This window comes from Excalfactoria chinensis, chromosome 5 (assembly GCF_039878825.1).
Source record: "Excalfactoria chinensis isolate bCotChi1 chromosome 5, bCotChi1.hap2, whole genome shotgun sequence".
Classification (NCBI taxonomy): Eukaryota; Metazoa; Chordata; class Aves; order Galliformes; family Phasianidae; genus Excalfactoria; species Excalfactoria chinensis.
In genome coordinates, this window is record NC_092829.1 from 54,690,552 (window position 1) to 54,715,355 (window position 24,804).

The window sequence follows — 24,804 nt, forward strand, 5'->3', positions numbered from 1 at the left end:
CACATTTGTGAGCTTCCTCCTTAGGAACTGTATTAGAACAGTCTCTCCACAGTGTGGATTATTCTGCGTTTACACAAGGGTAGGATCCAGAGTTTAATGGTTTTCTCTCTCTGAGAGAGGAAGTGTTTATAGAAGTAATATCTTTTTATGAGCCTACCTGATAGCCACGGATAGGAAAACAAAACGAAGCCAAACCAAAGCGTCAGGCGGCCACTTCAACATACCAGCACTTTTTATGGGCATTTTTATAGGAACTCGGTAGTTCAGCCACCTCTGAGCTCTTAATTCCCTGATAGCACCCAGCCTCTTCAGGAACAGCCCCCAAATCTGCTCCATGCAGCCCCTGATGGCATTAGTATCCAGGTGTTCCTTTTGCAGCCTGCATTCCCGATGGCTGCTCAGAAAGCTCCTGCTCCTCTCCTGACCCTTCACAGCTGTCACTCCTCAGGTCAGGCTTGGGAACAGTCACATACACCAGTCATGCTTCGACATTCATTTTATACAGTGCCATACAATATAGGGGGGGGGGGGGGGGGCAAAAAATTATATACATATATCTTTATATAATATGCTATATTAATCTGTATCTTTCTTTACAGCGATATGAGTTTAGAACTTTCATACATACGTACAAAAAGTCAAGTGAGAATGGCACGTGAAGAGTGCTTTTAGTTTCCTCGTAGTCTTCATGCTGGGGCAGCTCGGAGCAGGGATCCGGAGGGCAGCATGGCTGGGACAGGCAGTGACCTCTCAGCAGAGCATGGGAACACAGGACCCTGTGCTGTTTTCACCCCTGACTGCATACAGTAGCCAGTGCAGCACAACAGCACGGCGACGACGGAGCTAACGGATGGGGGTTTAAGGGCAGAGAGCTCCTCTCGTGCTGTCCCATGAGTGCAGGCACAACCCCTGTGCTGACATGAGTGATAAAGCTGATCACCGAGACAGGCATGAGCTTGAGACCCTTACCTGAACATCACCCCTGCCATCAGCTGAAGTGTTTGTGGAGGAAAAGCTTGGAAGCTGCAGGTTCAGCAGCTGCTGGGCCAGTGAGCACTGTATGGGGTGCTGATAAAGGGGAGAAGACCCTAAAAACGTGTGGCTGTAACCTAGCAAATATACCTCGCCTTGGTACTGCCACGTGCACCAGGTGTCTCCAACTCTGAGCCATCAGAACTGCACTAAGGGCTGCAAAGCAAGGCAGAAGGATCCCCATTTCAAAACAAGAAAGATGCTCGTGTTTAATGGAATAAGGAGCCAGTTAAAGGTCCCTCCATTGTATGGATGTGCCGGGCAGGTGGGGAGCTTCAATGGATGAAAAACAAAGCACAGAATGAGGCGATAAGGTCAGGACTCACACAGAGCAATGAGAGCTGCAGAAATGACCAACTCTCCAAAGAGAGAACACTTACCTTTGGGAAACGGCTGTTCCAGAACCAGCCTGGAATGTCAGTGAAATCAGAACTGCAGAGGGCAGTTCAGAATGCGTTATGGCCCTGTCAGCATCGGTCCTTGCAAAGACAGAGTCAGACCTTGAGCGGAGGAGATTTACCCATGAATAGAGTTAAGAGGAACTTCCAAACACACCTGAGGTCACATACACCAAGGGGAAGAAATGCTGAGAAACCTTGCCCTCCTAGAGCACAGAAAACACTTGTTTTGCCCAAGAGAAGGATGCAGAGCTGAGGGACCACAGATTAAGGGCAGCACGTGGAAAAGAAAACACTGCACAAGGCCAGGCTTTGCTGTTGGCACTTGGAGATGATGTGAGGGAGCAGGGGACCACTACACCCACTGGGAAGGGTGACAAGTCCTGGCAGAAACAGAGAGAAGGGTACCTGTAGCACAGTCCCTGGCCATCCCACATCTCCATTCATACAGCCAGAGAAGAAACCATGCAGAGCACGAGAGGAAGCCAGCAGATGCCCAATCCCAAGCAGGACCTCAAGCCAATGGAAAACAGAAGGCACAAAAGGCACGGACTCAAGAAAACAAGTAAAATCAACAATGAAGATAGCTTAGTGCTTGCAGACAGAAGCACATTACCCGGTGCTTTTCAGGAGTGCAAAGTGCTACGAATTGCAAGGAAGTGTTCCTGACTGTTTCGCATATCCAGTGTGCAATGCCTGCAGCAGGCAAAGCTGAGGCTGGCAGCATCCTCCTGTGCTATGTGAAGAGTGCAACAGCTCTCTGTATCTGCTAGGCAGAGATACAGTCAGGAGATGGTGAAGAGAAGTTTGGCACCACACAAGCAAGTCAGCAGCACTGCTGCTCTGCAGAACAGACTGCGGGCTATTGATCTGCTTTGTAGAACAGCTCTTCATTCTACCAACATCTTACAAGTTAAAGGAGTTTTTGGTTCTGTGCTCCGCCCCCCTCCCAGGTGTAAAACTCACATACCTGGGCAGCAAAGGCTCTACTCTGAGATGGAACTACAGCCTCCCAGGGGCACTGACTCCCCCTGGGAGGAAACACTGCTCACTCATGAGCCAGCAAGGGGCCAAGGCATCACTTGAGCACTGGCACAACCTGATTCACGCACCTCTCACACGGAGCACTGCCTCCACCACGCAGCAAGACCATGAGGGGGAGCTTTGGCACAAGAGATGCCCTTCTTGCCTAAATCCAGCCCTGAAACTGACATCTCTCACCTGACAAGAAGCAAATCTCTCCTCTGAACCTGAGCTCTTAGGTTCCAAGTGTCAGCTATTCGACACATTTTCCTTCCATCTCTTTGTACTGCTTTAACGTATTACTTCTCCAGAACTACCAAGGAAGCATTCAGCCAACAAGAATTTTCCTACCCTCAGCTTTTCCGACTAGAAAGAGGATCACACTGTTCATCTGTGGGCTTCCTAAAGCGCAGAGGAGTTCTGTGATAGTCTGTTGGTAGCAGAATAATTGAGAAACAGCTCAGCAAAAATTCCATATTTGGTGGGATAAACTGAAAGAGAAGAAGGGATCAGAAGCAAGAGATAGCATGGAGGGGATCTCAGACTTTGTCTGAGCAGAAAGAAGCGTAATGCTGCAGAAGGGAGGAAAGCTGAAAGAGCTTTTAAGCCCCCTCACCAGCAGGGTTGGAACTAGATGATCTTCAAGATCCCATTCAACCCAATTATATCATTCTATAATTAAGCAAAAGGCAAAGCTGATGGGTTTTGTTGGGGTTAGAGGTGATCTTAAATCTCCTTGGGAGATTCTGATATGGCCGGCACTGGTGATTGTACGCAGCACTTGCGTGTGCACATGATGTCCAGCAGAAGCAAGCAGGAGCTTGTAGCTCACTGGATAAGCTCAGTAGATAAAGACACCCCTGACAAGTTTCTCTATACCCAGACACCCATTTATTCGGTTGTCAAATGCACAGAGGAGTCCAGGCACTGTTTGCATGGACAGGGTAATGTGCATCCTCTTTGGATACCAGTGGAAAGCATCAGAGTGTCAATACAATGACAAAAACCATGGATTTAGGGCTGGGTAAGCCTTCTCCCAGTCCTCCCCATGGGGAAACAGCTGTGAAAGGAAAGCTCTGAACACACTGACATGCACGATTTGGCAGCAATTAATAGCAGGTAAGTGCATGAAGAGTATACAAAGAGGGGTATGTCACAAATCAACTGCACAGATCGCATCAGCCAGCCTGAAAGCAGGCTGCAGCAAGGATTCAAAGAGGGAAGCAGTATTAAGAACACACACCCTCAGTGCTCTTCCCCTCCAGGTGCCCTTGTCCACTGACAGCGGTACCTCAGCCCTGCTCCTGCTTGGCATCTTCAGCTAACAACATCCTAAAAGCACATAAACAGGGATCATTGGGATCATACATCCATGCTCACATCCAGCTTTGCCACCTTAGTCCTCTATAGCAAGCAAACACCTCAGAGAACTCCTGTGTGGTTTGAACGGTTCTTAAGATTGCAGAAATCATGAATGAACGCTGGAAATATTGATCAAAAACAGGGTAAGCAAAAAGCCACAGATGCCTCATTGCATCTGCTGAGCCTTTTGGTGTCAAAAGTGCTTTGACCTTTCTCGATAGCTTTATTTGCCACAGAAATGCAGCAAGACAAGAATCCAGGGACGATGCACAGCATCAGGAATCCCATTCACCTGTGGTTTGGGTCATGGCATGATCTGCAGGGATGGCTTTTTAGGCAGTGCTGCCACGGATGTGCTCTAAGGGACCCCATCGTGCTGAGATGGGGTTACCAAGAAGCGAGGTAGCTCCTGGCAACAGGAATAGGGAGCACAGAGATGAGGGAACATCAGCTCGAAGGGAAATTGCACGTGAAGCTCTGTGGGGGAGAGGGGATGAGGCGAGGCTCTGGGGAAGAGCTGCCTTTCTGTTTAGTACTTCTGCATACTCACACAGCAGGATCCTGCACTGTTGGTACTGTTGTGATTAAAACAATAAGAGCAATTGCTATTCACGCAGAAGAGCCTCCAAAATTCAGCCAGCCAGCATTACATGCAAAGGGCTTGATTATCAAAACTCATATTATCAAAGGGGCTTTCTTCAACCCACATCTATGGGCTGGAGGGCAGGCTGCGGCTGTAAAAACAGATGGCAAACACCTTGCATCCTGCAAGCACCTTCAGGGCAGGGGCAGGAGATGTTCCAATGCTGGATATTGGTGGTCTCAGCTTCACACCTCTACCAGCAGATCTCACAGAAGATTTAAGGACGTGCTGTTGCACTATGAACTGTTCTTCCAGCGCTGCCTCCACACGCGGTGGGACATGCCGCTGAAATATCAAGGGAACTCACAAACTCCAAAAGGCACGAAGCTGAAGGGCAGGAACCAGAAGCTGAGAGATTAAGAAACCAGAAGCAGCTTTAGGTTTCCACGGCTATGTGTCAGAGCAGAGCAAGGGTAGGGAAAGCAAGCAAGAGTATGCAGTATGAATGAGGGACGTAGCTAGAGTTAGGATGTGCCTGTAACTCTGCCAGGACAGAACAGGAGAGCAGCCTGTCCAGAGGCTCCTGCAGCACAGCAGTGATAAGAATGAAGACACTCAGACATTGAAAGCTGGAATAATGCAAACAATGTGGATTTACTCAGTGAGGACTTTTTGTGAGGACTGGGAACCGACCTGTTTGTCAACCGAGCAATGGAAAAAACAGGAATCGCCCATAATGCCATACAGTCAGAATGTTAACCAGAAGGGCTCTTTTGCACCTTGACGTGGCCTCTGGCAAGGCCAGGTCACAAACATGAGGCATTTCCAGGCTTTTCAGAGAAGCCTGATAATCACAGAGCAAAAAAAAAGAAAAAGAAAAATGCAGCATGCCAGGCTGTTTCCTGCTACAGCTGGTCAGGGCAAGGTCAGCCCATTCCCTAAGGACGCAGTTCCAATGGCACAGAGAAGGAAACAGTCACACCATGATTGTTTTCCAGGACATATGGGAGGTATCCAGGTCAGAAGTGACTTTCTAGTGCAATCCTATGAGCCATTCAACGTCAGGTCACCAGTGAAACAACTTGTTCTTAAGAGGGAGGTTATCCACCTTTCTCAGCACGCATCATCTCCTCTCAATCCCTCAGGCAGGGCACCAGTAGTTCCACCAAGTCTCAGAGAGACGTCTCCTAACAGCCCACTGCCAGGGACAGGGGTGATTCTTTCCTTCATGTTTGTAAAGTGCTTTGCAGATATAAAGCTCTGCCGAAGTGCTAAGTGTTTTCACTACCCACTTTCTGCCAACAAATAGAGGCAGAAGCAAAGTCCTTTTCCCCACTGTATGTGCATGGCAGCAGTCAGCATCAGGAGGTGAGCCAGCCTGCTAGCCTCATGCTCCCTATGCTTCAGCTCCCTTTTCTCTCACAACTACCCACGTGCCTATTTCTGGACATCACCCTTGTAGTGCTTCTTGACTACCTGCAGCAAGTCAGCTTTCCCCTGTGGTTTGCAGCTTCCCTCCAAATCAAGATCATATAGAAAAGGTCCCCTCTGGGACAAAGATTTACTGCCTGTTTGAACAAAAGCCCTGCGTTTCTAAGGGCCTTGTAACTTTTAAACAGCAGGGAGATAGAGTATCCTACACAAAACCGTGCAGGAGGATCAGCACTTGGACAAAGTCCAGTTCATCTTTGTGCACCTGAAGTCACTTACATCAACACACAGCAGCTATAAAGTGCTCCTGCTCTAAAGTGATGGTATTTGATACTGCTGTGCTCTCTGTGCTGCATCCAGGGCAGCACAGCCCTGAGCCATGACCAGGGCTGCCGGTGAGCATAGCCAGAGCCTAAGGGAACATGGGAGCCCAGGAGCTGTTGCAAACCAAGCTCCTGGGGAGCACAGCATCTTCCCACATCAGCAATACCACAGCTAAGAAGGGGGAAGTCACATCCCTAGTGTTAGAAGGAAGTTAAAAGAGGAATTTCTTTTCCAGTGAGGGAGGACAGAGCCCCAATGAGACTGCATTGGTAACTCCACTGAAGATGTTCTGCCAGTTAAAGGACTGCACGAGGTCACAGTATGTTTAACTTTCTAGATTGCTAATTTCTTTCCAGCTTCAAACCATGGAGATAGCCTTCTTGGATAGCTCCAGCAGGCTCCTCTGGGCACGGAGGCTCTGCACAGCAGCGCTTAGGTAGTATCACTAATGACTTGGTTGAGCTTTGTAATACATTGTGCATCAGGGAGAATGGGTGAGGGACACAGCTCCCCCCAGACTCAGAGCCAAATGATCTCCCATCACCTCACCCTGCTTCTAAAGCGGAGGACTTGTGAGCACACCTGCTTACCCTCTCCCCCCTCAGCCTCCAGAGGGAACGGTGCAGAGAGGAGAGAACGAATATACTTTTTGCCTAAAGAGAGCCCCCCTGTTCACCTAATAAATACCTTCCAAAAGCTTAGCAGCTTTGTAAACATACAAAAGATTTCAATACTTAGTAAAAGTAATCTTTTCCCTGAACTCCCAATGACAGTGGCTGGCACTAATCTGTGATGACTGCATATGGGTAGCATGAGAACCCGGCAGGGTCCGGGAGGGGATCCCAGGGTGCCTAGGAAGCAACGCTGGGTAAGGACGAGCCATTTCAATCTTTAAGTAGATCCATCCATGCAGCTCAGAGATGAGAATGCTGTCAGTCCTGCAGGAGCATCGCCAGCTCAGAGCAGTCTGGGGCACCGAGTGATGATGGTGATGTCCAGGATAACTTTTTCTGGTGAAGGAGGGACATGGCAGAGGGCTTCAGGCTCTTCAGAGTAGTTTCCATTCCTCTCAGGAGCAGCCTGGCGGTCACTGAACACAGAAGCACTCAGGGGAGAGAAAACACAGTGCCAGCCCAATTCTTGCTGCACCTGGCCAGGGGAGGGGAGACTGCATATGGGGAGAATACAGCCCCAATGGCTTTAAAAGAGGAGAGTGTCCCAGGAAGGCAATCCCCATGGAAGTGTGACAAATTGGATCTTGGGCCAGATCTGACATGGTAGTGCAACAGGGCCCGAAGTCTCAATACGTTCATTTCCAAAACCACTGAAATGGTACCAAGGGAGGGGGGGGATCTGGCCTGCCCCCCTCGCTTCTGTCTATCCAACTCTCAAACCTCTACCCCCTTTGCCCTTGAGAATTCCTCGGAGCAAGGTATCTCACTTCCAAACTCAGCAGGTGCCCTGGGGCAACGAATCTGCCTCTTACATGGAATGAGACAGGCTGAGGTAGGGAACTTGCATCTACCTTTAGTAACTCAGACCCTCGTAGTGTAGCAGGCCTTGTGAGGCAATGCTTCTTCTCCCAGAAGCAAGCATGGTACTTAAGCACAATCCATCCTCCAGACGGCGTGCCACCACCGTGTCACCCCAGAAGGAATGTTTCCAGCTGTCTCCACCAATTCCAACTGCCTGACGACCACCTCCTCTGCGAGTATTATCCCAGCACTCAGCCTATGGGATCAGCTCTCAGAGCCGCACCCCTTTACCCTGCACTAGAGGGCTGAAATCATGAGGTCCTCCTGCTTGGCAGGGCTGGTTACGTGCCCAGTGGGGGTGGAAGTCCGGATTTTGTCAGTGGCCAGGCACTCCTGGCTGCTCACACCTGTGGGAGTGATGTCCATGAGCTCTCCGGATGAACTAAGGGGGAAGGAAGGTGAGACAGAGATGCCCGACGATGGATCTGTTGAACCTGCAAACAACCTCGGGGGCTTTGGGACTAAGTTGGGTTCATACTGTGCCCTCAACAGGATCTCTTGATCGCTAACAGATTTGGGCATCTCTGCAAAGTCACTGGAGCTATCTGATACCATCATGCAGTAGATGTCCTGGAAAGAGCTGCTTTTGCTATCCAAATTAAAGAGGCTGTCTATGAACTCGGCAAATTCCAGCACCTGCGGACTGGGAACATCGGTGAGCCGTCCGTTCTGGAGGGCCAGCTCCTCACGGGGGGCTAAAGAAACATGGTCCCCCTCGCTGCTGGCCCCCTCCTCGCTGCAGCGCCTCTGAGGGGTGGTGCCACCGCTGTTGAGCGCGTTGTCAGGAGCCTGAGTCTCCTGGGAGTGCTTGGAGAGGCTATCAGCAGCCAGCAGCTCTGTCCGAGAGCTGAGGGAGGGGTTCTCCTCAGGGATAGCGGGGTCTATATAAAAGCAGTGCGTCTCATCCTTCTCCATGACAGCGTGGAGGCTGGGGGAGCCTCGGATGCTCCGGAAACCAGAGGAGCGCCTCGAATCGAAGCTGTAGATGGATTCGTTGTCAGAGAGGCTCTCCATGGTCGCGAGAGGGGCACGGCGGTCCTGCAGCTCCACAGACAGACGTTCCTTTGTGTCCAGGAGAAGCAGCTCCACGGGGTCCTTCTGCACGGGAGAAAGTGGCTTTGTCTCATAAAACCCCTCCAAGCTGATTTCAGAATGGGACTTGCTCCTGAAATGACAAACAGAGACAACATGAAGCTGCTTCACCCCTGAGAACCACAAGCTGCCAGAACAGCCGCAGAGACTAAACCTGGGTCACAGACTCCCCTGTGCACACTGAGGCCACATGTTGCTGATCTCACCAGAGCAATGCACGATTGCAGGCAATGAGATTTGGTTTTACCTTCAGGAGCAGTGATGTTCTGAGAAGAGGTTTCAAGAACCCCAAGAGAGAGAGCCTGAGGCAGTAAACTAGCTCTGGCTTTGAGTTAACCTGGCTAGAACTCTACCTCCCCTAACACCTGCCACAAATACTTCCTGTTGGGTCTCTACTTGAGATCTCCGTTCTACAAGTCCCCCCCTTCCACAGAGAATCTTCTTATCTCAAGCTTATCCTGCACCTCCACCTATTTGTGGAGGCAGGCGGGAAACAAGAATGTTTACAGGAATCAATTACAAGGATACACGCTGAACAGTTTTCACTTAATGAAATCATCAGTGGTACAGCAACAGCTTGGGTATATTGCAAGAGAATACAAAAGAAAAGCTTTCATGCATTACAGAAGTGGCAGGAATGCCTCTTACAATGGTTTTCTGCTTACGTCTTGCCTCCTGTCTTCAAGTACAAACTACCTTCCCTCTCGCCTTCTCCCTTCCCTACTTGGCCTGAAGGTTTGCCTTCTGTAGTGCAATGCTGTGCTGGAAGCCACACGTCCAATTTTGAACTAATTCTCAAACACAAAAAACGTGGGCAGAAAAAATCCAAAAAGAAATCTTTGCTCTTGTGCAAAACCTCAATCGTTACCTGAAAACCAGCAGGGAGTCTCCCTGTCATTTCTTCTCAGACAGAAAGCAGTCTATGTACTCTTTGAGACGGAAGTTTTCCCCAGACCAACTCTCTGTATACCTCCCAGATGAACCCCCGCCCTTTGGCCCTTGACAGACTAGCAGTGTCAGTATCCAATGGGCAGGGATGACCAGAAAAATACTCTCTGCAGGAACACTTTCAGCACTTAGGGCATGACTTTTCCCTTTGCCTGCTTTCCACTAGAGTGAGCTTCCTAAGTGCCAAACAGGACACCAGCTGCTCAACACCACATTGCTTTCATACTTGCTCCGCACCCCGTCCAACACTTATATCCATATTCCCAGATTCTCCAGTTTATAGAAGTCGCTTTACATAAAGTAACTTCACATGCCTATCTATGTGCTGTAAGCTCATGGCTGTCATTGCTTCTCAGCTTTTAAGAATCAGTGCCATGGGCTATCTTTGGCCACATAATTCACACAGAGATTTGGCTGCAAGACTGCCAGCTTTGCTTTTCTGTTTCCAGGGAAAAGCCTACTTGTCTGGATAAGAAAAGAAACTTCCCATATTTTCAGCTCCTCGGTTCTCCTGACCCTGATGCACTCACAGATTCTCAAGCAACACAGAGGATCATTTGTTTTTTTTTTTTCTCCTGGATTCATTATGTCTTGCATCACAATAATTCAAAGTCCCATACAGGCAGTCCTTCGTTCTACACTTCTGACCACAGCACCCCAAGAGAGGATCCGCACCCAGTGCCAGTGGTCCTCCAGAGAAATCCAAGATGTATTCTTACTTTGTACTGCTGTTCCTTCTGTCCACTGTTAGGGCTCCAGTTCCAATCTGCACACAGGGTCCACTAGGCAAGGGCTGACTCTGGAAGATCAACTCTGGAGTGAGATCCACTTCTGTAGGGCTCACCATCACTTTGGCTGCAGAAAGTAAGGCTGTTTTCCCCTTGTTGTAATTCTCTAAGACCTATACAAAGCAAGCAGAGGCACAGCAGTGCTTCAGTGGAGACAGCAGCTTCACTCTTCTCAGATCAGAACACGCAAACTGATGAATTTGCCGCTGTTTCTTACTGATGCTTTCCACAAGCACATGGCAAGATCTTGACATAAAGGATTAAATGAATGCATTTGGACAGTCTGCCCTGTCAGGATGTCCCACTGGGAACCCAGGAGTGGATGGATTACCAAAGGTACTGTCAGGAACAGCTTTCAGACCAGAACAGCACAGCAGACTTGGCTAAAACTCATGGCAGAGCTTCATGGCTACAGATCATCGTTGAGAGGCAGGGACCCATTACACAATCACTACACAAACTCAGACACTCCACAGACTAACCCAGAGGATCCCCGGCTCTCCAATACACACACAGAGTTTTGGCTTTGTAGATATTGTGCCTGCAGCTCACCTCACCAGAATCACCACGCCACGCATTTCCTGCCCAAACCCAGGCCTCCCTTGCATTCAAGCTCAGCCCATTGCATCACACTTCCCCACTCTCAGATCCCAATTCTCAGCATTACCTTGTTGAGCCCTTCCATGACCACGTATGGGAGGTGTTCGTGCAACATAGCCGGTGAGATGATCACTTCATTAAATGCCTTGTTGTCACCCCAGATAGCAAAGTAAGTGGGATCCTCTTGCTCACAGCAACTAGAAAAAGGAGTTGGGATCCAGAGGAGAAAACAAGGAACAGGGGAAAGAGCAAGCCCGTGTTTTGGCATGCAAAACAGCAGGTTACAGAGACAGGAAAAAAACAACAGGAGGAAAAACAGAAGGAGGAGATATTAGATCTTCTAAAGCACTGCACAGTGACATGAGTAGTTTTCTGTCCTCACAGTGCAATCACTGCCACCATAAGACAGTGAAAAAAAGCCACTTCTTTCATAGATGGCTTGCTCTCCTGGGTATTTATTTTCTGTTGGAAAAGGGCACTGTGCCCACTCACCAGCACTGCTCTGCAGGATGATTGTGCACCACGTGGATGATGCGGCCAGGTGGGTAGAGCGGCGTGCTGGCAGACAGGGCAATGGTTAGATCACTGGGGTGGGTCCAGAGGCGGTTACTAGTTACCGAGTTCTCTTCAGTCTCTTCAGGAAGCTCTGACTTGGGTATGCACTTGGTAGCACCCACAATGATCCGCCACTGTCCAACACCAAGGAAAGGTGGGGGAATATGAAGAAGAGAATAAGATTAGGAAAGGAGAGCCATCTTACAACGTACTGTCCACAGGTTTACTTGAACTGAATACTTAACACTGGAAAAGAGAAAAAAAACACAGAGTTTGTGCCCCTGCTGTTTGAATAGCAGACCTTGGGAGAGAGAACCCTGCTCTGTCTTCCTTCCTTTCCTTATTTTAACCTTAAAGGTGGCAAAATCTTCTTGTGGATGTTCTTGCAGAGTTAGGGATCTAGAGCAAGCACATCTTTGTCCACCAATGGGACATCTTCCCAGGACAAACAAGGTACGGAGTATCTGAATCTCAGCCCTGTTCTCTCCAGCTGCTTCCATCATCCCTCTGGTTACCTAAACAACAGAGATGGTGGACCAGAGGAGATCTGGGAGTCGGGAGAAGCCTGCACAATTGTTGTGTGACACTGAGACTTTATCATCACTGCTCAGACACTTCAGTGCCTTCAGGAGTCCGCTCATCCTCATTCTTACCTTTGGTTTGTTACTTCTCTGAAGAACATCCAGAAGCTGCCGGCGAAATCCCTCCAGCTGAGAGAGACCAATTCTGGGAAGAGAAGAGATGTGCTTACAACAGCTGTGCGGGGAACAGAAGACAGGGAACGGGACAGGAGAAACACATAGAGCAGAAAAAAAAGGAAACTATGCTGCAGAAGAAAAACGAATGCAACAAAAACGCAGGTCACTTAAGAGGTGGGTTGTGCCATCACCTGGGACCAGTAACCAGGGTAAAAGGCTACAAGAAGCCACTGTAACAACAAACGAGTATGAAAAGCTGTAACAGGATCAGAACAGTGAACAGAGACAGGAGAAGTCAATGAACAGATGAGGGTGATGGGGCAGTCAGAGAAAATGAGTAGGCAGGAAACAATTCAAGTACAGGATGCCGCACAACAGATAAATCAAGGAAGAAATCACAGAGCTATATGACAATATTAAACATTATAGAATACACAAGATTCTGTTTTACAGGTTAACAAAAGGCACTGGAACAGGTTGCCCAAGGAGGCTGTGGATGCCCCATCCCTGCAGGCATTCAAGGCCAGGCTGGATGTGGCTCTGGGCAGCCTGGGCTGCTGGTTGGCGACCCTGCACATAGCAGGGTGTTGGAGCTGGATGAGCACTGTGGGCCTTTGCAACCCAGGCCATTCTAGGATTCTATGATATAGAGAACATCATAGTACTCTTCCTCCACAAACTCTATGTGTCTAATATACAGATAAAAACTGTCTAAGGTCACACAACAGGGCAGAAGTTAAAATAAAACCCAGGTTGCTTGACTCCTAGCCCTGCTCAGCAGAAAGTGTCACAGGAGATGATAAGCAGTGAGAAATGTCAAGACAAGAAATGGGGGAGCTGGTTCAGAGGTGTGAGATGATAGGCAACACTACAAAATGTGATGAGAGCACATCTAGCTCAGGGCAGAGTGAAGAGGACTGAGATAACACAGGCAACCAGGAAGATGGCACTGGCATGTCAGGTACGAACAATGAGTATAATCACAGAGGCTGGATATTCACCTTCATGTTTCATACAGGCAACTGAGAGATGGAGACGGACACGCCTATAAAAAGGTATATAAAACACCAATATAGGTGTCCAGGTAAAAGACAGAGCAGTACAGGTAACTAGGAGGACAAGTGAGAAGCATACAAGGACAGGTAAATGAGGAAACAAGACAGGTATGATCTGGGTGTTTCTGACTGGAAATAGGTAACTGGTACAGAGCAGCAGATACTCATCAAGGAATTCAGACACTTCTCAACTTGCCTGGGCACTAGATCTTTGCCAAGCACGACTGCAGTCACAAACTCTTTTGAATATTCCATGGCATCCTCACTGGAAGAGAAACAGGACCAAGAAGAAGCAAACAGGGTTTCACTCATTCCCGATTTGCCGCTGGTGTTTGAGAGGTTACTAGACAAGGAATCTGCATCACAGAAAACACAGTGCAAGCTGCTCATGGCCCTTAGAACTTGCACACTAAGATGAGCCTGGTATGCACATCCCATGCCCCAAGCAACATTACTCTGTAAGGGTGCAGCTCCAATAGAGCAGCTCCTTCTTCCTTACCTGCACACGGCTCCGAATAGGCTTGGATAAGGAAGTTCTCTAACTCAGCACCTCCTAGCACTTTTCCTATCCTTTGGTAATGGCAGGAGACTATGGAAGAAGGTATTCCATGCCTCTGGGACTAAAAAGACACCAAAGAACTAAGATAGCCACCTCCTGCGGTAACCTAAACACCAAGACAAGAGGGAATTGAGGCTTCCACCCTGTGACCTTGTTCTGCAACCAGCTGCCTTCTAGAGACCTCTCTTCTGAATCAGCCACCGCTGATGGAGGCCAGCACTTTTCACACAGAGATGATCACAGGCACAATGCAAAGCACAAGAATGGAGGCACCTTGAACCCTGTGCTCAAGACACCTCGAGCTCAGAACCAGTTGAAAAGGTAATGTACAGCTTGGTCTATGCTCTATCAGGGGTTCTCAGGAGGGGAAGCTCTAAGCAAAAAGCTATGGAAACTCTCAGGAGAACAGCTCCACAAAGCAATGCATCTACAGCAATAAATGATGAAGCACGACTATCACAACAAGGCATGTAAATGTCCAGATTCATTAGCAGGATAACTAAAATCCCATGGCCATTCCTGAACCATGATGCAGTAACCACCACAAGAAGCTTCTAATCCACAGGTGCTTTCAAGTGCCAATTCCTTTATCAGTTGCAAAAGGGATCCTGACACAACTAGATCTGATACATACACCTGCATTTGGTCAAACACCTCCTGTGCCTATTTGCAGAAGACAGGGAGAGAATACACTGGGACTATGCAGACAATAAGGGATGAAATTTCACCCTGTCCACCCAACTTGCGTTTCCCACTAGGCAGAGTTAAATCAGAGCTACAGAAGCACGCAACAAAGTCATAGACCTGAATACCTGGGAGTGACCACCAGCCATTGGAACCTAAACTTCAATTTCTAATAAAGGAAAAAGCTGCCCACAAGCCTCAGCACCCATCAACTGCTACGACCTACTACGCTTTCTTTGCATGCTTCTCAGGGCACAGACTGTCTTCTGTTGCTCATCAGAACAACACAACCAGAATCTGATGCCACTCCAGCTACACACCCCCTCTCTGCCACCAGACCTCCTCACCCAACACCTACCTCAGCAGACCACCTGGGGGAGAATAAGCAAAGCACTTCAGTGATGGGTACTGCGGACGCAAGAGGAAGGACAGGATGGCAGCTGTGCCAGCCCCTAGAGAATGGCCAACCACAATCAGGCCATAGTGTTTTGTTCCTCTCCCCTGAAAATGAAAACAAAAACAAAACAAGAAATTGAAGTCAGACTGGAAAGAAACTTCACAAACCCCCCAGATCTGTCCCTTTTCCCAGCTGCTGGGTTGTTCCTACACACGAACACTCTGCACTCCAGCTAACCAACTCCTCCTCCAGTGAGAGATAGTGATGTTCTGTTGGATTTTGAAATGGGAGCAGTTTTCTGCACTCTACTATTGCCTATTATGAAGGGACACTGGAATTCATTCTCTTCTGGCATTTTCTCACACACCTCCACAAGTCAGTCCTTGACCTACTGGATCTTTCCTGAAAGAAAAGCCTAAGTTGAGTTACATGAGATTTAATGAAGCTTTTGCTTCTCCTCATGTCTAATAGCCTTCTGATAATACTCAGGTACAGGCTCACAAATCAGAGATACCTGATTGTGAAATTGAAGGCTTTTTTCTCATGTATTTCATTCCTAGTGAACGCTGAAAAAGAGATACACTAACCTGCAATTTGAACAGCAGTCTTCTGAAGCGTAGATGTTCCCAAATGCTGGCAAATGATTGAGTGATTCATAGACAAAACTATTCTCTAACATTTTGTAGTGTTCTGTTATGCAGAGGTTACAGTGCTAGGCATGCCTCACACTTAATTAGTTAATTTTCAGGAATTTCAATCTGGATTCAATGCAGAATCTCAGAGCTCTGCCAGTGCCCTGCAGGGCTTACACAGGGTCAGAGAATGCAGCTCCTACTCTCTAAGGTCTGGGGTAACCGGCTGCACCTATATTCAGGCTTCTGCATGAGATGATAAAACTGAAAACGCAGAAAAAGCCACAGGAATTAAAGATCTATCTTTGTGTCATTTTACTTATGAAGAGCACCCCTAAGTCAACACCATGTCTGCTAGCCAGTGAGGTGAATCCCACTTGTTAACATTTTTTTTCTCTGAAATCTGTTGCTGGCAGTTATCAGAAAACGTGCTGGGCTAGATGAACCCTTGATAGGACCTGCAATGGCATTTATGCTCTCGCCATACCACTTCTCCATATATATCTCCAGGTTCAGCTTCAGCCAGTACTTCCTTTCCTAACCACGAGGCAGTGGTTCCATCTCGTTAACCAAGTTCTCTCTCCACCTGTGTGAGTTAGGTCTAGCTAGTTACACTACATTACATTACGCAGAAATTAGACCCACCACACATCAAGCTGCTCTGAACAAAACCAAGCAGGATAACTAGCACCACACACAAAAGCCAGCCTAAGTACTCAGCCACCAGACCCTTGCCAGTCAGATAGCAAGGACAGAAAGAAACACCCTTGTGAGTAACAGCTCACTGAACAAATCCAATTCTCATTTTCTAGGCAGAGAGGAATAAAGCACCATATAAAGAAGATGAATGCCTCCGTATCTCCTTCCTACACCTACCCGTATCACAAGGCAAACACTTCAGTGCTAACCGGTACGGCACCAGTTCCAGAGAAGCATCAAGACTTTCACCCTTCTTCTCTTTTTCTCTACTGCTAATTTCCCATGGGCCTGCTCAGGCCAAGGCACCCTATGGGCATGAGAAGAGGACAGCTGTCTGGCTGCAGGGAATCAGGCAGTGCAGAAAATGCCCTCGAGGAGGCTGACAGTGCTATTACTGACATATAAGCTAAGGTAAGCATCTCCTTAACATCTCCCTCAAGTCCTCTTCTGATAGAGAGCTGAAGGAAATGTGTGCATACAGACAGGCAGCGTGACAGCCCACTGCTGTCTCCACAGAGATCTCCATAGAGATGGGATTTTAGTTCCTCTTGATTCGTTTTTAATGTTCCCTGTCCTGCATGGCCACCGAATGGGACTTCCTGTCTGAGAAAAAAAAATGCCAGGAGCTGCACAGCGCTCTTGGGAAGAAGGCCTCAAAATAAAATAAAGCCTTCTAGGAGTAAGTAACGTGAGGCTGGTCTGACAAGCCAGAGAGACAGGAATTGAGGTTCAAGGAATTAGTACAACAGAAGGAAATCTCAACTTCTGTACAGCCCGTGGTGATAAAAGAAAGCTAATGCTCACCAAGTCTCGTCCAAAGGCTTGAGAAAGCACCATCTCTTGCTCCAGCTTCTTCTTGATGTACTCAGCAGACAGCACCATTCCCTGAGCGCAAACAAAAGAGAGAACAGGGCATGAACAGCTGTCTATTGGCACTGGTAGAGGAGACAGCAAATTGCCCTCAGTGCTGGACAAGCTGAGTGCTGCACAGCATGTGTCAGGGCGGAGGAAGAACGCTGCTTCTGCTTCACTAGGCACGTGCTTTGGCTCACCAGAGCCACAGAGTGTTTAGGAGTAATGACAGCTCTTAAGTTCTGACAGCACACATCGATCCTATCCTTGGGCTCATGGCATAAAGCCTGAAAAAGAAACAAACCACACCACCAACTTAAATGCAAGGCCGTGTGTCTTGTGGGTCAGCCCACACTGGGACTAACAGTGGAGAAGCAAACTTTGATTTTCTGCATGTCAATATCTTAACCCCAGAGCTGCACTCTTGCATTTAAATCTGCAAAGGAAAGCATGAGCTAGCCTCATAGGTCCACAGGGAGACAGCACAAACACCAAGGCAAGGAGAAAGTGGCAGTTCTATCTGTATGGGAAAGCTGCTGATGACCAGAGGTGTTAGCAAGTATTAAGTGGATTCAGCTGTCTGAGGATGTGAATGGAATTTCATTTTTTTAAAGGCTTTTATTTCCTCAAAGCCAAGGAATGCTGGGAGATGGAAACAAATGGTCTGGTTCTAACCATCTATCTCCACTCCCCCGGCTGCTGGCTGCAATCAGGGTTTGTCTCACTCTATGTAAGAGAGATGCAGTTTGGTCTGTTGTATAAATTCTTGGTTATTATTACAGTTAATATTCAGAGGCGAGCAAGCCTGAACTGCCAAGGCTAAAAACAGCGATAAAGCTCAGGGTAAACACAGAGATACTGCTAATTCTAATTAGGTGATTTGCACTGCCTGGGCTGGCCAGAAACCAGAGATCATCTCCTCTGCTATTTTCCATCACACCCCTACCTGCGAGCAGTTTAAGTACAAAGTGAATTTTATGGAGCGCTGTTTAATCACAAAGGCAGAAAAGAATGTCCCCTTCAGAAAGCAAAGAAGTGGGGAATTTTCAAAGCCCTTGATATCAAACACCAATCTGCCCACTGAAGAAAAGGAACACAGGTGATTCTGCTGAGCCTGTAACGTCACTGTCATTATCAAACAAGCAGATGCCATGGTATTTCAGGCTTGTGTTCAGCTCCCAGCAGCTAGCCAGCTTCGGCTGCATTCAAAGGAGTCTCCATTTCTAACTCTAATGAGGAGTGAATGGCAGGCGACATATAAATTCCTAACATGGATTTAGGATCCTATTTTTAAAAAGCATGATCTACCTCCATAGTGATTTTACTAACGGTCCAACAGTCAGTCTGAGAGCTCTATTTTCAACGATTACCGCATGTTCTAATACAGACAGTGATGTCAATATTATACAACGAGGCTTATCCCCACAAAGTTGAATTTAGGTTTCACAAGTTTCATAGGAATAAAATTATCTGGGCTTAACTTTCAAACCCCACGTATAAACAACCAAACGGACCAAAGATCTAAGAAAAGCAAAGCAGAAGTATTTGGTATTGCTCTGCAGCCTGAAGGCAAGAAATTGCTCTGCAATATGGGACAGAAGAGGGTATCTCTGTGGTAGAAAAGAAAGTTCTGGCTGTTGCTGACTGCTCGGACATACAGGTGAGGGCTGTTTGTTCAGCTGAGCATCCAGGGCTTCCTCCTGCATGGCTATTCACTGCCATTTTGGCTGGCTGAACACCAGTGACCAAACCTCCTGTCCTCTGCAGGCTGAACAGAATGGATTTATGCCCCTTACTTATGATTTATTTTCCTTTTAAATGAAGCCCATTATAAAAATCATTGCATTTTACCTCAAGCAGTGAAGAGATCTTGTTGTGGTTAATTTCCCCTCCAAGTTGTGACAATCTCCTATTTTCCTTATTTGTTTTTAATTCCCCAGCACACCAACCCACAAACCTACAGCTGACCCAAAATAGCTCGGAGACCTCACAAACATCAGCTGCGGCATGTACAGCATCCCAGACAATCAAACACTTCCGGCTGCGGTCCCAGTGGAGCACCAGGAAGGCTCGTGCAAACATCAAGAGTTTTCATTTCTCAGATGTCTATGATAGGCACTGTGTGAAGCAGCACGGCTCGCGGTGAAGATAACAGGGCTTCCCAGCCTGCTGGGTGTGCAGCATCAGCAAGGAAAAGAACAGAAGCCAAGCAACTAACAGGAAGCTCTCGAACAGCCCAGTGCTTTCCTACAAATTAAATGTGTTAGCAAGTTACTTCGTCTGCTTTTGTATTCAAGTTGACTTGTGGGCATTAAAAACGCATCGGGACCCGCATCTCTACATTCTATTGTATCTGTTAGCTTCCCTCGGGAATCAACAGCACATTATTGTCTGAAGATTAATATTTATAATAATTTAAGATGATAAACCAGTATTTCTGTATTTGTAACAATAGAAAAAGGCATAATGCAAAAATCAAATAAAAATCCAATACAAAATACAGGGAATGATCTGATAATGTTTCATATAAGTTATGGCATATGAATATTTCACAGGAAGAAAAAAAAACAAACAAGAGAAGAATCCAGCTGCTATAGGTATCTATTAGTAGCTTTTCTGCAGATTTAAAATAGAACAAATGCCCCTTACTTCCCTCTGGTTTATACGAACTGCTTGTCACAATGGTTCTACAAAGTCATTTTGAATCAGATGAAGGAGCACAAAACCAAGTGACGTTATCTTTGACAGCAGACATAACACTTCAGAAAAGGCTCAGATACCTCAGCATTAACTAAGTGACACATCACTTCCTCATTTATCTCTGTTTCTATACAACGCCTTGTGTAACCACCACACTGATTCACCTTCCCATTTTGGGGAAATGAAAGAAATACTCATTTGCGAAAGAAGAAGCACAAAACACTGCTTTCAAGAAGCCCCGTTCTGAGAGTGTGAAATAAAATCCTTCCAGACCACAGCGGGCCCCAACAGCACTAGAGGGTAACAGCTCCTTTCTCAGGCCCATACCCAGCTGAGCACCTGAGGACGCAGCTATCAGCCTCTAATGCTCCACTTGATAAAGCACAGCATCAAAGCGCAGCACGCGGGCGATCTGGAAGGACACAGTGAACAGAGCAGGAGCTCTCGGGAGTTATGAGCTCAGTGTCCTGTCCTGAGGGGACCCTGACCAGATCACCCCCAGCATTTTGTCTCCCTGAGTGGCAGTGTTTCCCAGCAGCTACCACAATCCTTCCAACACGCGCAACCTCCAGTTTGGATTTGCCTTTCCCAGTCTGGCATTACGCCTTGAGAGGCCGCCAAACTCCTGCTAATCTTAAAACTCAGCACGTGTGCCACTACTTCGCTGGACTGGGGCAAAGGTAAGCTCTGTGCTCAATTGATTTCTCAGTCCAGCCCTGCTCACTAACACAGACACGCGGCATCAGTCTAATTACACAGATGCGAGCCCTGCCAATGTCTGGTTATGAGGTTCCATGAATATCCCATTGCAACAGAATTTTAAAGAGGGTTTGATTGGGTTTAAAGGCTTTGATTGCAAATTCTGAAAAGGTGATTCATTGGAAGAAAAAGTAATTCCAACGACGCTGACAATTTTGTTCCAGGTCCCCACAGATTCTTTTTGCAGCTTGCTTTTTACTGATTGCATGCAGCAATTTTCTTTTCTTTTTGTTTTTACAGACTGATTTTTTACTGTTACAATTTCAGAACTTATTTGTTTTTACATCTCATAGCTGTTTCACTGCAGTCGTAAAACACTCTTAACAACTCAAACAGTTCAAGGCTGCTTTTTTGTTGCGGTTTTGCCTATAACTAGAAGTGAAGACATCACAACAATGTGTGTTTCTTTACATACCTTGTGTCCCAGCCACGTTCCATGGTGACCCTCAACTGGAAGGCGCTCTGCATCCCCAGTCAGGTCAGTCAGGGCATCCTGAAGGAAGGAGTCACTGTGCTTCAGGTCAATCAAACACCAACAAGGGAGATCTCAGGCTTTCCTGAAAGTTTGTTAGGGTGGCCAAGGGTGCGTGAGGCCACTGCAAAACGCACTTACTTTTGGAGACAGAGTTCCTCGGATACTGATGACCACCTTCTTCTTCTCATGGTCCACAGCCACGTAAAAAGGAGTTTCATAAACCTAGAAGAGATGCATTGCTGTAATGCTCAGATGAGACATTCTCCTTCACATATTCTCCTGATCAGGCAAAGCAGAGCAGCTTAACATTTGCCTCTGATCGGGAGCAAATATTTCTGTCCAAGGGACAGAAATTCTTAGCAGAGAGACAGGAGGACAAGTCTAGGGTCAGAAGTTTTCTTCTTCTGCACCACTACAGCTGGAGTGGAGCATGCAAGTCCCACTTGGAGGGGCCTTGGGAACACGCCTCAAATAGGAAGGGGCTGCAGACTCTGCATACCGCATCGTGGCAAGAAGTGTAAACAATGTCCACCGAGGTCATGTTCTCATCCAAGAAGTGGCGCCGGATGGCGATGGCATTGCAGCCACAGCAATTATCCTCTTCAATGGTGACACTGGGTGCATAGCGGGGACGTGAAGGACAGAGACAGCAACACCTGCAGAAGAAAAAAATATAGAACTTTGAGGAAAGAAGAGGAACACAGAAGAGACAGATTTTAAAGTGGAATGCCTAGAGGTGAGGTGAAGGAAAGGAAGAGAAAACCTGCAAGCCACACTTGTCTCATCCTGACAGCAGTGATTTCCCTCACTTGCTGCAGCCCTTGCACAAAACAGCACACAACTCGTATTTCCACATCAAAAACAGCACGGGGATCAGATGTAGTTTTCCTTCTGAGCACCAGAGAGAGCTACAGTGCAGCCAGTCTCCACTGTGTGGTGGAGCTGGGATCTCTCCTCCAGGGATACTGTGCACAGTCCTACACTGCTTCAACACACAAGCAACTACCACTTGCTAAATCTACTTATAACAAGTAGCAAAACAGGTCTAGAATCATCCCAGAACCACAGTGCAAGCACAAATTCTTTCTTCCTTTCTTTTCCTTATGAAACACTTCACAGATCAAAGTAACTCAGAAGGATATTCCTCCTAATTGGCTTGGAGAAAAAAAAAAACTTACTTCTTTAAGGGCAAAAAGCTCAACTCTGAAGAGAATCCAATGACAGCATTATAGAAGCTAAAAGGCTAACATTTAACATGGAAGCCTGAACTGCAGCGTTGCTACCATGAGGTGAGCAGTATACAGCACGGCAATCAAAAAACAATTAGTCAGAGAGAACGCAGCACAAACTCTGGCCAAGTCTTGCTGATGCTTTAATAAAGACCCAAATGTCAATTCTCTGCCTAACTGGGCTTGCTGATAAATCTGATTTCTGCATTCTGAGACAGCTATTTTGACTCAGTGTGAAAGCTCTCTCGTGCCAGATGAGTTCTCTCCACTGGTTATCCAAACTACACAGGACTGGCACGATCCTTAGTGCACCAGGGAGGACAGAATGTGACAGTGGGTTATTTAATAGGGTAAGCAGATAAGTAACTGTGAGAAAGAATGAAGAGAAAGATGTGAGAATGAAGTTACTGAGAGATGGAAAGTGTAAGAGAAGAGAAAAAAGCAGAAGAGCAAAAAAAGAAAGAAGTAACTGAAAAGCAAAACGATGGAAGAAAGGATTCTAAATCAGGGAAAAACAGAAAGGAAAAGGGAAGGAGAGAAGGCAGAGCGATAGGCAGGACGGCCACTCACGAGCAGGATCTGGCCAGGTGACAGAGTCCACATGTGGGCTTCCTCATCAGGTATATGGGCCAGCCATAGGCAGCCAGGGCAAACAGCATGTAGTAACACACCTCTTTGTATCGCTGCATCTCTTGCTGAAAGAGACAAGAGACTCACTAAAGGCCTTATTCTCTTCATATGTCAGTTTCCTCCTGTTTCCCTTTTTCCACCGTACGTAGAAACTGCACCCTTCTCCCTGAACATCTGCATTCTGTCTTACCAGCACCAGGACAGCAAACACTACCAGCATTTCCAGGTGACTGCAGGAGAGCACTCTGGTCGTGCTCAGTAAGATCCTCTCCTTCCCTCCCCTCCCAGTATAACTGTGCCCATTCATGTGATTAGAGAGGCCTTACTAGCCGCTTAACAAAGCCTGAAGTTAGTTCTACAGGCATTCTTCCCTCTGTAACAAACACTCTGATGCAAAGAAAGGCCATCCTCTGTGTATTTTGCCCCACTCAACACGAACTGGGCAGGGAGAAACTACTTTTAAGTACCAAGAAGATGAGCTCTCTTAAAGATGCTGCTTCCAAATGGGCACGGGCCATAAGGATGATGCCCAGAGAGGACCATGAAAGCCAGGCTAGGGCCAAACGCCTCATGGCTGTCTTCTGTATGCCATGCTGACCTCTCTCCCCACATATCTATGCAGAAGGAGACAGCCTGAACACAAGCAGGAAGTTAGCATTAGATGCAGAGCAATATAGCACAGCTGCAAGCAGGTTAATCACAGGATTGCTTGATCGGAGGTGCTGGGACTGGGTCAGTCTTTCCTCTCTTGAATATCATCTGATCAAGAGGGGTGAACATAGCTTGCCCAATGAAGGGCTGCAACAGCAGCATGCCAAAAGAAAAGCCAAGCTTAATTTACATAGAACAGACTGCAGCCATCTCCATCCTGAGAACTGCTGACAGAAGCAGCTCCAGGGAGGAAGGCTCCATCTCACTCCAGGCAGCTCCCTGCCCTCACCAAGATGAAACCCAGCTGGTGGTACCATTACATGGAGCTCTGCACAACATCCCTGGCTGCAGCACTCAACTCGTACCTCTGACTTGTGAGAAATCTCACATTGTCTTTCAGCATCAGAGTGGAAATTCTACTTCCCACGAAGAGGAGGACAGACAGATAATGCTTTAAAAGTGATCCGAAGACAACAAAGCCTCCAGGAGAACAAGCATTATTATTCGCTTGTACCATTCTTTAATTGCTTTGATTATTCCAGAAAGGCAGAAAAGAAAAGAAACCACTGAGAAAAAAGAAAACAGGCTACATAAAGAAGCACGTGAGTTTGCAAGATCACAGTCCAGTGACTTACCGCATTTTTCAGATCCAGATACTTTGTGTTCCTGGTCACTGGCATCCCAGACAGAAAAGCTAAAATGTCATTGTTTGCCTGTAAGTCACAAAGACATGAAAATCTTCACTGTGACACCAAGACAAAAAATCTACACGTGAGAAACAAAGAACTGTGTAACCTGGGGCAAGACATCTTGCAAGCATCTTGACCAGTCCCCTGAACTGTTTCAATTCTGCTGTTCAGATTTCCACCTGACCCCATCACCACCTCAGGAAAATAAGTACAGCTTTTCTGTTCAATTAGGAATCTGCAAATCCCAATGTCAGAACAGTTTGGGAATTCAGATCTTTTTCCCCCTCAGTTTCCCCCTGCAGTTGTGCTCAGATGGTGGAGTCTTCTCTCCACTCTTCCTATTATCTTTCAAGAAACTGCCTCCAGTTGCCTGTCTAGGGTCAAGATTTAAATCTGTATGCATCACCTAACTAGACAAGGCAGT

The 24,804-nt window shown here is 47.2% G+C and overlaps 1 protein-coding gene across 3 annotated transcripts in view; it reads right to left on the minus strand.

Moving 5' to 3' along the window:
- Window positions 1–214: 214 nt before the first annotated feature.
- DAGLA (diacylglycerol lipase alpha) overlaps window positions 215–24,804 on the minus strand; it is a 59,482-nt gene continuing 34,892 nt past the window's right edge. For all 3 annotated transcript variants that reach the window (XM_072338001.1, XM_072338002.1, XM_072338003.1), the window contains 13 exons: window positions 24,327–24,404; window positions 22,981–23,105; window positions 21,681–21,837; window positions 21,320–21,403; window positions 21,122–21,199; window positions 17,200–17,280; window positions 15,026–15,168; window positions 13,621–13,689; window positions 12,325–12,397; window positions 11,609–11,805; window positions 11,184–11,313; window positions 10,448–10,629; window positions 215–8,853 (listed from right to left, as the gene is read on the minus strand). In XM_072338001.1, the coding sequence (XP_072194102.1) occupies window positions 7,926–8,853; window positions 10,448–10,629; window positions 11,184–11,313; window positions 11,609–11,805; window positions 12,325–12,397; window positions 13,621–13,689; window positions 15,026–15,168; window positions 17,200–17,280; window positions 21,122–21,199; window positions 21,320–21,403; window positions 21,681–21,837; window positions 22,981–23,105; window positions 24,327–24,404 (2,325 nt within the window). In that variant the 3' untranslated portion in view covers window positions 215–7,925. The remainder of the gene's footprint in view (window positions 8,854–10,447; window positions 10,630–11,183; window positions 11,314–11,608; window positions 11,806–12,324; window positions 12,398–13,620; window positions 13,690–15,025; window positions 15,169–17,199; window positions 17,281–21,121; window positions 21,200–21,319; window positions 21,404–21,680; window positions 21,838–22,980; window positions 23,106–24,326; window positions 24,405–24,804) is intronic.